At 39.8% G+C, this 13,259-nt stretch overlaps 1 protein-coding gene across 1 annotated transcript in view; it reads left to right on the top strand.

Annotated features, from left to right (window-relative positions):
- LOC149314495 (spondin-1) overlaps positions 1 to 12,600 on the top strand; it is a 437,456-nt gene extending 424,856 nt beyond the window's left edge. The window contains exons 14-16 of the mRNA XM_089521249.1: positions 6,262 to 6,426; positions 10,277 to 10,540; positions 11,035 to 12,600. Of these exons, the coding sequence (XP_089377375.1) occupies positions 6,262 to 6,426; positions 10,277 to 10,540; positions 11,035 to 11,198 (593 nt within the window). The 3' untranslated portion in view covers positions 11,199 to 12,600. The remainder of the gene's footprint in view (positions 1 to 6,261; positions 6,427 to 10,276; positions 10,541 to 11,034) is intronic.
- Positions 12,601 to 13,259: the final 659 nt, after the last annotated feature.

Below are 13,259 nucleotides of genomic sequence, written 5' to 3'. Positions count from 1 at the left end.
TTCTTCTCAAAGGAAGCAATTGAGTAATGTTTGCAATTTTCTTCTTATTGGAAGAAAGAAATGAAAAATTGAAGTGTATTTGCAATTTAAGACTTATTCTGCGCAAAATTTGCACATGGCTGTTTTGCTCAGAAAACATGATTTTCTGGATAGAAAACACAACAGAAAATGTTGTTTTCTATTCAGTTTAGTTGAGTATATATGGTACTCATGTAATACTTATTCATCTGATAGGTACAAGTAAAGGAAAAGGTAAAGTTAGTCCCTTGACATGAATGTCTAGTCATAACTGACTGCAGGAGGTGGTGCTCATCTCTGTTACTAAGCCAAAGAGCCAACGTTGTTGATGACTGTGGCCAGCATGACTGCCCCAATGCTGTTACCTTCCCACTGAGAAGTAGTACCTATCTATCTATCCACATTTGCATGCTTTCAAACTACTAGGTTGGCAGAAGCTGGGACTAGTGACAGGAACTCACCCCATCATGCAGCACTCGGGCCTTGAACTGCCAACTTTCCGACCATCAGAATTGGCATCTTAACCACTAAGCCACCTGGCAACTGTATGAAAAAAAAGTGCACAGGACTGTTACAGCCTTTTAAAGCTCTGGCTCATCTCCACATATTCAAGTATTCCTGAATTCTTCACTGTGGATCACAGCAACCAAAATCTAATTTTGCGTATAAGAGCCATTTCATATGACATGAACTCCATGCAATATGTGCCAGTATTGAGTACAGTGTTAAATATGTACAGACATATAGCAAAAATGTAGTGTGCCAAATAGCTCTAAGGCAAAGGATAATTATCATCTCTCAAATCTCTCATGTTATTAATTTTTTCCTGCACTGTATCTGTTTGCTCCAGTGAACCTTAGCATGTTAGAAAAACAGCCAGACATCAGTTTAATTTGAAGTCTGCAAGGGTAGACCATAATTTGTGAAAACAATAAATAGCACCAATGGGTGGCTGGAGGATGAACAATCTTTGGGCCATAAAAACTAGCAGTGAGTATGTGCAGCTGTATGCCACCTAATCACACTGCTTTCCAATGTCTTGCTTTTACACATCATGAAACAGCCACAGGAGACAGTTGTGGTTAATGAATGACTTGATGGTGTGTGAAGATCCCCATTATCCCTTGCTTCCATCCCTGCCTAGACAATGTCAACTTCACTTCTGACTTAGTTCTTCCCAAGTCATTCACAGAATCATAGAGTTGGGAGAGAGCACAAGTGCCATCCAGCCCAGCCCCCTGTTATACAGCAATGCACAATGAAAGCACCCCAGATGAATGGCCATACAGCCTCTGTTTAAAAATCTCCAAGGGAGGAGACTCCATCTCTGAGGCAGTATGTTCCACTGTCAAACAGCTCTCACCATCAGGAAGTTCTTCCTAATGTTTACATAGAATCTCTTTTCCTGTAGCTTGAATCCATTGCTCCATGTCTTAATCTCTGTAGCAGTAGAAAATAAGCTTGTGTCATCTTCAATATAAAATCCCTTTAAATATTTAAATGTAGCTATCATATCTCCCCTTCACCTTTTCTTGTCCATGCAAAACATAACCACCTCCCTTAACTGCTCCTCATAGGGCATAATTTCCAGATCTTTCACCATTTTGGTTGCCCTCCTCTGGACGCAATTCAACTTGTCAACATCCTTCTTGAATTGTGGAGACCAGAAGTGGGTAAGATCTGACCAAAGCAGAATAGAGTGGCACTATTACTTCCCTCAGTCTAGACACTATACTCCTATTGATGTAGCCTAGAACTGTATTGGCTTTCTTTGCTGCCACATCACATTACTGACTCGTGTTCAGCCTGTGATTCACTAAGACTCCTAGATGTTTTTCGGATGTACTGCCATCAAGCCAGGTGTCACTCATACGATATCTGTGTATTTCATTTTTACTCCCTAAATATAGTACCCTACTTTTCAATTAGAAATCCACCTAACAGTCACATTGACTACCCCATGTTTTACTAGCTTTTTTGCAAGGATATTATGGAGGGCCTTGTCAAAGGCCATTCTAAAATCAAAATATGCTACGTCCACAGTATTTCATTCATCTACCAAGCTTGTGACTCTGTCTGTCTGTCTGTCTATCTGATTAGTCTGCCATGACTTGGTTTTGTGAAACCCATGCTGACTTTTAGTAGTCATAGCATTCCTTTCTAAGTGCTTACAGACTTTCTGTTTAATGATATGCTCTATAATCTTCTCTGGTACTGATGTCAGGCTGGCTGTGTAGTAAATGTTTGGGTCCTCTTTTTTCCCTTAGAAGATAGAGACAACATTTGCCCTCCTTAAGTTTGCTAGGACCTCTCCTGTTCTCTCAGCATTCTCAAAGATTATTCACAGTGGTTCTGAGATTACTTCTGTCAATTCTCTTAATACCCTTGGAAGTAGTTCATCTCACCCTGAAGACTTGAATTTGTTTATAGTAGCCAGGTATTCCTGTACTACCTCTTTACCTATTCTGTGCTGAATTTCTTCTGTTGCATCATTTGCTCCATTTCCCCCAGGTTGAGCACTGTTCTCCTCTACAGAGAAGACCGAGGGAAAGGAGTACTTCTGCCTTTTCTCTGTTCCCTGACAGCATTTTGCCATGTTCTCCTCACAGCAGTCCTACAGTTTCCTTGCTATTTCTTTTGGTACAGACATGACAAAACAAACAAAAACACCCTTTTTATTGTTTTTAACCTCTCTAGCAAGCCTGAGCTCATTCTGTGCTTTAGCTTTTCTGACTTTCTCCCTACATGAGTTGGCTATTTGTCTCTCTTTCTGCTTTGGTGATTTCTCCCCTTTTCCATCTCTTGCCCCTTTTGAGTCTTAGCTCAGCTGAAAGTTCTTTAGACATCCATTCTGATTTTTTGAGACACCTCCCATTTTTTCCTCCTCATTGAAACTATTTAAAATTGTGTGTTCAATATCTCACTTTTAAGAAACTCCCATCTCTCATTAAGCTACTTCTCTATTAATATTTTTGACCACGAAATCACTGCCAGTATTTCCTTAAGTTTAGTGATCCCTACGTTTACTCATCCACATTCACCCTCCTCATTCACTCCTAGATACTTTCCCAGTATCTTCCAGTAGGTTTATCTTTTCACAAACCCTTCTTAGGGCCTAAACAGATGGCAACTAAAGGGACAGTGTCGTGCGGCCCCTTTGAGCTCCAGATGGGGGTCAGGGCTTCCAGGCCAAAAAAGAAGTGGCAAAATGCTACTTCTTTTTGGCCTAGAAAAGGGTGTCTTTGCCACTATGGCAGCACTTTTCAGTGCTACTTTTGGCGTGTGGCATGTAGTTGCCACAACACCAGAGTGCCGCAATGCTGCCTGCCATCTGGGCAGGTAGGCGATGTGACAGCGCCTTGGGGACAGAGTCGGGGTATGAGGTGTGCCACACCCCCATGCCACCCTGACACCGGCCCTTTGGGCCAGTCTGTACAGCCCCTTAGTTTCTAGCTGGCAACCAAAATTTTCCTAGGAGAGTTACAGCTGTCAGTTCCTAGCACCACAGTGAGCTGACTTGGGAAGTTTTGTTCTGATCCACTGCCAAGTCAGCTTCCTCTGAAGGCAGAGCATGCTATACCTTGCCTTACTGCAATCCATGGCAAGGGTTTCTTAATGTGTCCATTTCCTCTACAATATTCAAGCTATTTCATTGCTCTCTTGCTAGGCATGCTCTGATAACAATGAAGATCCCTTGCTCTTATTTTTGTAGTCTTGCTGTCACCTTCAGTTTCTCTCTGTCTTCACTTTGCTTTAATGCTAGCTGTGAATGAGCAAGTTCCTACCATCACACATACATGCAATGAGTAGGTAGCTTGATCTTCCTCTCTTGTACATATACACCTTTGCAAATTCCTCTTGTAAAGCACAACATGGGAGAGGAAGAATCCATCAGCAGGCATCTGGGGTGAAACAATGATGCAAGAGATCTATGATCAGATTTCTCAACATCTTTTTCTTTATTTAGAAGTAGCCAAAAAGCCCAGAGTCATATGAACTGACCATATAATCCCCACAAATAATCTCATTCCCCTATGCTCTATTAGCCGAAGTAGGGATGTTGTTCTCAACAGTCTAAATAAATGTAGCATTTTTATACCTTACTTAAGGTATACACTTTTTTACAACAAGATGTGTTGTGAGAAGATCTCACCTCAGATATCTGAAGATATGTGAAGCTTACAGGGAATAAAAGAACAAATTTATGCACAAAACAATGGTCATATTTTGAAATGGCAGGGTCTAAACAATATTATTGAAAACATTTACAGACACGTACAGTGAAAAAAGTATAAAGAAGTTTGCCAATGAGGGATACTGCATCATTTGCAATTGCATTCCCCTATTTCATTTAGGTACATTTCACAAATAAATGCAAAAACTAAGAACAGTATCATGCATGGATTTTAGTGCAGGAAGAAAACACAAAGTCTGGCAGGTTAGAACAAAAGGACAGGAGAAAGTACAGATGGAATTCTATGAAAACAAAATCGATACTGGATTATTTTCTCATCACTAATGTGACATTTCCAAAGGTATTTAAAGTCAATCACATAAAGCATGTTTAGCTGACACTAAAGCAGGGTCAGCCTTATCCCAAAAAGGCTATAGCTTAACATACAAGGGAGATTACCACACTACACTTTTAAATGCTGCTATTCCACTTTTACTGCTTTGGTTGCCTCTTGTTGCATTCTGGGGTTTCTAATTCAGTGAAGACTAAGAGCTCTCTGGCTGAGAATTCTAAATGCCCCCTCCCTAAACTACAAATCCCAGAATTCAACAGGAGGCAGCCAGAGCAGTTATAGTGCTGCTATTCTTGTACTGTGGTAATCTAGAAGGTTAAGTGAGTAATAAACATTTCTGGCTACCACCACGTGAGCACCTCTTGTTGTTGAGTCCAGGGAAACCTCAAGGTTGTACAGTTGGTCCTTCAAGTGGGATAAAATTTCCTCTAAGATGAATTGTACACATTTAGAAAAATTGAGTTCTCTACTTACAATACCTGTGGGTTAGGTTTGAGTTTGCTTGTCCTCATTCATCCTCAAATCCCTTCCAAACAACATCTCAGAACCTCCAAGATCTCTTGATTGGTAGAGGGAAACAAAGATAGAACTGATTATCATCTGTATATTGATGACAGGGACAGAAAGAATATTTGAAAATATTAGAAAAAAAACATATTTTTAGATTGTTGAGAAGCTCTAGTGAGAAGACTCCTGGACTGATATGAATCTTCAGAGTTTGGATCTCATTCTGGATAAAATCCACATGTTTTTGTATTGTACAGGAAACAGTATTTTTGCATTGAAAATAATACAGTTGTCCCTCCATATTCACTAGGGTTAGGGGAACAAGACCCCCCATGACTATGGAAAAACCACAAATAACAAAAACAATGTTTTTACCTGAAAGGACACCTCTCTAGGAATCTCTAGGTCCTCCAATGCAACTCTGTGGTCAACGTCCAACATACACTGACCATAGAATGGCACTGGAGTAGCTACAAATGGTCTTTCAGTGCAACTTTTAGTTAAAGTTGACCACACTGGAGGACCTAGACAATCCTAGAAAGAACATATTAATGAAATCCGTGAATAATCAAATCCACAAATATCAAAGCCGCAAATATGGAGGGATGACTGTATTTTGATTCAGAAATATTAATTACCCTGCAGAAAATGCTGTAACTGGGGATTTATTTTAGATAAAAGTTATACATGGGTGATTTGAATAGATTGCAGTATTTTATGTACAGGAATTAATATTTCTGGGTTGAAATACTGTCTATGCAGAAAATGCTATTTCCTGCACAAGACAACTTAAGGCTCCTATGGTCAATGATATCCAAAGCCAGTGGGAAAACAAATAGGACTGCAATTTCTCCCATCCCTTGTGTGGCATAAATTATCCACCACAGCAACTTAGGCTTTCCAATGCTGCTTGAGTAAAGAAATGGGATCATCTTCAGAAGGTGTTTCAGCACCTTCATAGTGACACAGCTCATGAAGTATCCCTAATTTGTCTCAAGATATATCTGTCAATAACATGTAGAATACTTCATCTGTGGGACTAGTAGAGGTTTCATTCTAATCACAATATACATATTTGCTCCAAAAAGCATTCTCCTCCATAGTACTACCCATTTTTTATCAAGATGACCCCATTCCCCCTTACTTGTTGGCTGGATAACAGTTTAATAACAAAGAGTTGAAAAGACCTCAACTTTTTCATCCTTGTTAGACACCATTCCTTGTATGCTGTCTCCATGGTCTGAGTGGAGCGACTGCAGTGTAACATGTGGAAAGGGAATGAGGACTCGACAGAGGATGCTGAAATCTGCAGCAGAGCTTGGAGACTGCAATGAGGAGCTGGAACAGGTGGAGAAATGCATGCTACCAGAGTGCCGTAAGTACAGAAAACTGGAATCTGAAGTAATTATATCCTAAGCTTTTCAACCTATTTAGAATACTGTTTGTTCCTAACTAGATAGCATTCTTATATCAAAAGATGTGAAGCATGACTAAATTATTGTCAAAATACACATCAAGTTGCTATGCCAAGGAATTCCTGACACATTCCCAGAGACTAACAATGAAGAAGCAGTGATCTCTGTCAGATACTTTGAGAAAGTCTTATAAAGGTCTCTGCTACCATTGAAAAGCCTTTAAAATGGCAGCACATCAATAGTCTTAGCTTTGTTTGCTTTTTCATTATAGGCATTTTAACCTGTCCTTCAGCAGAGCTCTGAGGACAGCATGCGTAAGTCCCAAATAAAATAACAAAGAGGCAAAACTGACCGTCAATAAGTGCTGGATTGGGGGCGGCATCTGAATGCAGCATTTAGATCCACGTGCTCTGACATCACCCCCCCACACACACACACCGCTAGGAAGCTGCACAGCTGACTGAACATGCAGCAACTTCATGATGTTTTGGTGGCACAGCATTTACATATGCCATGCTGCTGAAAAGCTGTTGCAGTGGCAGCAAGGGTGTCCTTTTTCTGCCCCCAAAAGGAGTGGAATTTTGCCGCTTCTTTTTGAGCCAGAAAAATGTTGAATCAGGGCACATGGTTGCAGCAGCCCCGATCTGGTATTCAAAAGGGCGGTGTGATGCTGCCCCCTTAGGGCCTTTTCAGTCCATAATTAAAAAGAGCAGACTAGAACAAATAAATAAAATAATGCAAGAACTTTAAAGCTTGGGGCCAAAAAGGTCCTTGCTTAGAGCTGAAATGGCTACTATGTAGGAGCTGGACAGGGCTATTAATAGAGAATTTTCATGCTAGGAGGCCACCATGAAAAAGGTTCTGTTTGCAGAAGATCTTATTGTATAGACAGGCCCATCTGCAAACAGGGAGTGCTTCAGGTCTTCCAGAAATTATATAGCTATATTCATCCACTAAGAGCCATTGTGGTGTAGTGGGTCTGAGAATTGGATTATGACTCTCTAGGCCAGTGTTTGAATCTATGAAATAGAAATTCAGTGGGTAACCTTGGGCAAGTTACACACTCTCTGCCTGAAAGGAAGGAAAAAGTGAATCCCATCAGAACAAATCTTGCCAAGAAAACCCTGTGATAGATTCATCTTATCATCTTAGAGGAGATTATAAAATCAGAAATTCCTTGAAGGCACACAATAACAACATCCTTGAAGGCACACAACAACTACAAGATAGCCAGCATTTGATAGAACTGATTCCCCCGCTCTTTATAACCCCACTCGTATGCTTCCAAATATGGTCTGGAAGATTGAGGACTCTCCTCAGCATATTTGAGGGGCTTAAAAAGGGATGTGGCAGAAAGAGAGAAAGGGGGAAGTCTGCTCATATGGATGGAACACAGTATTCCTAGGTGGCTGACTACTCTTCACACTGAAGGTACCAAGTTTGTAGCTAAGAGGATACTGCACTTCACCAGCTTGAAGCTGATGATGTCTACAAGGTCATTATGGTGCAGAATCCACAGTGGTCTAAGAATAAAAGAATGAGCAGGGAGTTATGATTTAAAAGGTGCATTCTGCTAGAATTCATGTGTCTTCCTTTGTTTTTGTTTTTGTTTTTTGCTTATTTCCCCTTTTTTGACAACTTTATCATAGTTCAGATAAATAGTGTGTGCTCCATTAGGGATCTAAGTGTGCCTGATGCTCTAGGATGGAATGCACCTTTCAAAGTATCCAGGCTTCCCATACCAAGCATTCAAGCAACCTGAAGGCTGAGGCTCTAGAGATGAACAGCAACACTGGATTCTGTTTAGGAAGAATAACTAGGTACCTGGCAATGAATTTTACATTGAAAGGTAGAGGAAGGAAAATGGGGGGAAATAAAATGATTCAATATTAATATCCTGTAAAGAATCCTTGAAAATCATGACAGTGTCTGTGGAAGGGCTACAGAGTCTTTCAGAAATATTCATGGAATCATAGAGTTGGAAGAGACTGCAAGGGCCATCCAGTCCAACCTCCTGCCATGCAGGAAATCTAAATCAAAGCATCCCTGACAGATGGCCATCCAGCCTCTGTTTAAAGACCTCTAAGGAAGGAGACTCCACTACACTCTGGGTCCTAGTCTCTGGAGCAGCAGAAAACCTCAGTATGACATCCCTTCAAGTATTTAACAGGGCTATCATATCACACTCTTCTCCAGGCTAAACATCCCCAGCTCCCTATGTCATTCCTCATAGGACATGATTTCCAGACCCTTCACCATTTTGGTTGCCCTCCTTTGGACACGCTCCAGTTTTTCAAAATCCTTTTTAAATTGTGGTGCCCAGAACTGGACACAATATTCCAGGTGGGGCCTGACCAGAGCAGAATAGAGTGGCACTATTACTTCCCTTGATCTAGACACTATGCTTCTATTGATGCAGCCTAAAATCGCATTGACCTTTTTAGCTGCCACATCGCACTGTTGATTCTTGTTCTGTTTGTGGTCTACTTGGTCAGGCCTTTTTGACTTTTCCACATTTTGTTGTCTTACAATCTGAAATTGAAATGGGTGTTATTGGTGTTGTTACTGCTTGGAGAAAAGTTTCTCTAATCTGATGAGACCAAAATTGAAGTTTTGGGTCTTGTCACAGAACACTATATGAGGCACAAACCCAACAGTGTTCAGTGACTTGGGACTATCATCCCATGGTGAAGCATGGTAGTAGTAGCACCATGTTGTTGGGATGCTTTTTCTTGACAGGTTCTGGGAAATGTTTCAGAGTTAAGAGGGAGGGATGAAGCCAAATACTGAGAGTGGGATGGAGGTTCACCTTTGAGCAAGATAACAACACAGCCAAAGTAACACTGGAGTGGTTTAAAAACAAGAACCTGAATGTCTCAGAATGTAAAGCCCCAGCCTCAATACAATGAAGAATATGTGGCAAGACTTGAAAGTTGCTCTTTGGCAAAAGTCCCCATCCAACCCAACAGTGGAGTTTATCACACGGGAGGAATTTCTCTTAATTTTGAATGAAAAGAAAGTGGGGCCAGAACGCATTCACATGAATTCGCTAGTTCAGAGAATCTACATGAATGTGAACTGCATTCCATTGCCCAAAAATAGCTTGCCATTGCCTTAAATTGCATGTGGTAGTCTATCACGCAATAATGTGAAACCCCATGATTGTGTTCGGATTGCTATTGGATTATACTTCCAATTTCCCTTGTCTGATAATGCCCAGTGACAGAGAAACTTTGCTAAGAATGGCAAAAAATGTGGGATCCAGATGTGCAAAGCTGATAGAGACTTGGCAAGAATGTTTACAGCTGTAATTGCTGTCGAAGGTGCTTCTACCAACAAGAGAGTAATATGATAGCCATCTTCAGATATCTGATAGGCTGTCACATAGAACAGATGGAACTACTCTAGAAGATGCAACTTGATCCAATAAATTAGAAAACGTTCTGACTAAACATTAAGACAAACTTCCTGACAGCAAATATACTACCTTGGAAGGTGGTGAACTCTATATTGTTGAAGTTTTTTAAACAGAAGTTGGATGGCCATCTGTCAGGGATTCTTGCATTGCAAGAATCTATGAATTCTTGAATTGGCAGTGGGTTAGACAGTGAATCTTCCAAATTTTATTTCTGTGATGGAAATGTTAATGGTTTTGATTTTAAAAAACTATATATTTATGCAGACCAGTATCCTTTTGGGCAGTTACAAATAGGTAACCTAAAAATAAACAGATTGCCCTTTTCTCTAATTCCAGTTGGAAAGTTAACTTGAGTTTAATAATAATACTTTTATTGCATTCTCTCTGTGTAGCAATTGACTGTGAGCTTACAGAATGGTCCCAGTGGTCTGAATGCAACAAGTCTTGTGGAAAAGGACATATGATTAGGACAAGAATGATCAAAATGGAACCCCAGTTTGGAGGAGCTCCATGCCCTGAAACTGTACAGCGCAAAAAGTGTCGAATAAGGAAATGCTTGAGAAATCCCAGCATTGAGAAAAGACGATGGAAAGAGCCTCGTGAGAAAAGAAGAAGTGAACAAGGAAAAGAAGATGTTGATGGCGAGCAATTCCCAGGTAATGGCCTAACCACAAGATAGTACAAGGAAGATGCCTCAGACAGCAGATTTTGCATGTTACAAAAGGGCAGCAAATTCGTAACTGGTTGGGCCTAAATCCATTTGCTATGTTATCCATTGACACAACTAGATTTTCATAAATGTCAGTTCAGCAATTGATTCATGGGACCTCCTCCAGCTGAGACTACTTAATGAATTTAGGCCTTGATTTAACATTGAACAACAGCAATGATAACAATGATGATGGTGATTAAGATCATGACTATGATCATGATGATGATGATGATGAATTTACTGCAAATAAATGGAGAAGGAACCTGTGGCATTTTTTTAAAAATCCGGTCAGGCTTGTATTTTACGCTTTGATTTTGAGGAGGGGGGAATCCTTTGTTGTTGTGCTTGAAGCAGCAAAAAACAAGGAGAGACATTTCAAATTAACTCTCATGATTGTTATAGAATTCATTCATTTTTATTTATTTTTTTAAATTTTAGGTTGCAAGATGAAACCATGGACTGCTTGGTCAGAATGTACCAAATTGTGTGGAGGTGGCATCCAGGAAAGGTTCATGACAGTCAAGAAGAGATTCAAAAGCACTCAGTTTACTAGCTGCAAAGACAAGAAGGAACTGAGAGCCTGCAATGTCCACCCTTGTTAGCAAAACCTGAGTTTTTGAATAATGCACTCTGAGCTAAATGTAAAATCAATCTTGATTTGATTTTTTTAAAAGAAAAGATATAAATTGTGTATATTAGTCTTCATTTTTGCAGTGTTGTTTGCTTATTAGTCTTGCTGGTGCAAGAGATATATTTTATAAATATTTCCTCCCAGATGTAAGCTGAGAGTTGTTCCTTGATGCTCCAGCAAGCCCTTAATGCATAAAACTAGTGAAGTCATTGTGAAATCCTATAACTTTTAAAATTATAGACATCTCTGTGTGGACATGCCATAATCATAGGAATACTCCTTATAAATACATGGGGTGCATGCATAATTGACATTCTGCAAACTTAAATACCTATTTAGATCTGGTCTCAAAACACTCAAAGCAGTGCCTCTGTGATTACACAACTGTGCCAAGGAATTAACTTCAACAATACTACAGATTCATATTTATCTTTCACTATCACAAGTGTAAAAATTGTATAAAATCAATCCTTTGACACACTTATTTTTTCTTCATAAAAATGCTACAGACCCCTACAGAATAAAATCATTTTTTCTTTCCATTTTCTAGTAGCAAGGATGAAAATTTTTACTGTCTCCAGATCACACCTGTAAACTAGCCAGTGGACTGCATCCAAGATCACTTTGCACACTGTCTTAATCTTAGTTGATGAGGTACAGTAAAGAAACACTCACTTTACTGGGCCCTCTTATCATGAAGTAGAGTTTGGCCAAACAGATCCCATGAAACTATAAGGGAAACCATGGGTTCTGAAGAGTTGGGCTTATCTAAATGTTGATCATTCTGACTGGGAGATTCTGAGAAGTGTAGTCCAAAAAGTAACCTTTCTAAGTTCTGATAAATATACAATATAAGTAGTACTCAGTCCAGGAGTGAACCTGCCTAATTCAAAGGTTCAAATGTTGCCACGGAATTTAAAGAATGCGTAAGAAGGGCAGACTTTGCCACAGTACATCAGATCTTATTTTTGCTTCTTTCATATACAACATATTCATTTTGTTTCTCCATCTCTTCATAGAGAAGTAGTTAACTTGCTCTCCTGATATTCTATCACATCTACCACATTTTTGTTTTTCCTTGTTTTCCTGACAGGTCTTAGGGCCTCACTACCATGTTCCTCAGTAGTAGCTGTCATGTGGGAACCCACAGATTCATGCTACTTTAAGTATTAAATAATGAGTCACAGATTGAAAACTGAGGAACTTGAAGAATGGTAAATGTCAGCATCATTACGATGAGGATACAGTGGGTCCTTGGTGTCCACTGGGGTTTGGTTCCAGGACCCCCTGTGGATACCTAAATGTATGGGTCCTCAAGTCCTATTATATACAATGGCACAATAAAATGGTCCCTCTTATACAAAATAGCAAAATCAAGGTTTGTCTTCTTGAATTTTTTTTACAAATATTTTCAACAGATGGATGGTAGAATCTGTGGATGCGGAATCCATGGAAATGGAGGGATGACTATAATTCATAATTGGTTGAGTTGTCCAGTGAAAGAAAAAGAAGTGTAGGGCTGACCTACAGTAAGGCCATGGGCCCAAAGAGTAGCTCACTACAAACTAGGAAATGACCAGTGCTGGAATCCTGTTGAAGACTTACATTTTTGTAAGTGGACATATGTCTGCAGGAAGTAGAATTATGCAGTTGTATAACATCCATATCCAGTAGAGGGCTGCTGTTCCTGACCATCATACACATTGGTGTCCAATGTATGATGGAACTGCTGGACAATGAGACCAATCTCATTGGGCACCAATGCACATTGGACAGTCTTCTTGATTTCCCAGTATGCATCTTCACAATTCACCAAAAGAGTTTTTAGAACCTCTGCAATGTAGCTAGGTTTACGTGATGTAACATAACAGAACATAACAACATAGCATAACAGGTCATACAGGATTCCTGTGAAGGTTAATTAAATGAAGAGCTTGAATGTTACTGCCACCCTAGCACAATGGTGAAATACCATTTATTTTCAAGGTGCAAAAATGAAGAGTAGGAAAAAAACAAGGCTGGCTATTTTTAA

This window comes from Sceloporus occidentalis, unplaced genomic scaffold (assembly GCF_023333645.1).
Source record: "Sceloporus occidentalis isolate IW3139 unplaced genomic scaffold, rSceOcc1.0.p SCAF_4, whole genome shotgun sequence".
NCBI classification, from domain to species: domain Eukaryota; kingdom Metazoa; phylum Chordata; class Lepidosauria; order Squamata; family Phrynosomatidae; genus Sceloporus; species Sceloporus occidentalis.
This window is presented reverse-complemented; position numbering and strand designations above follow the sequence as displayed.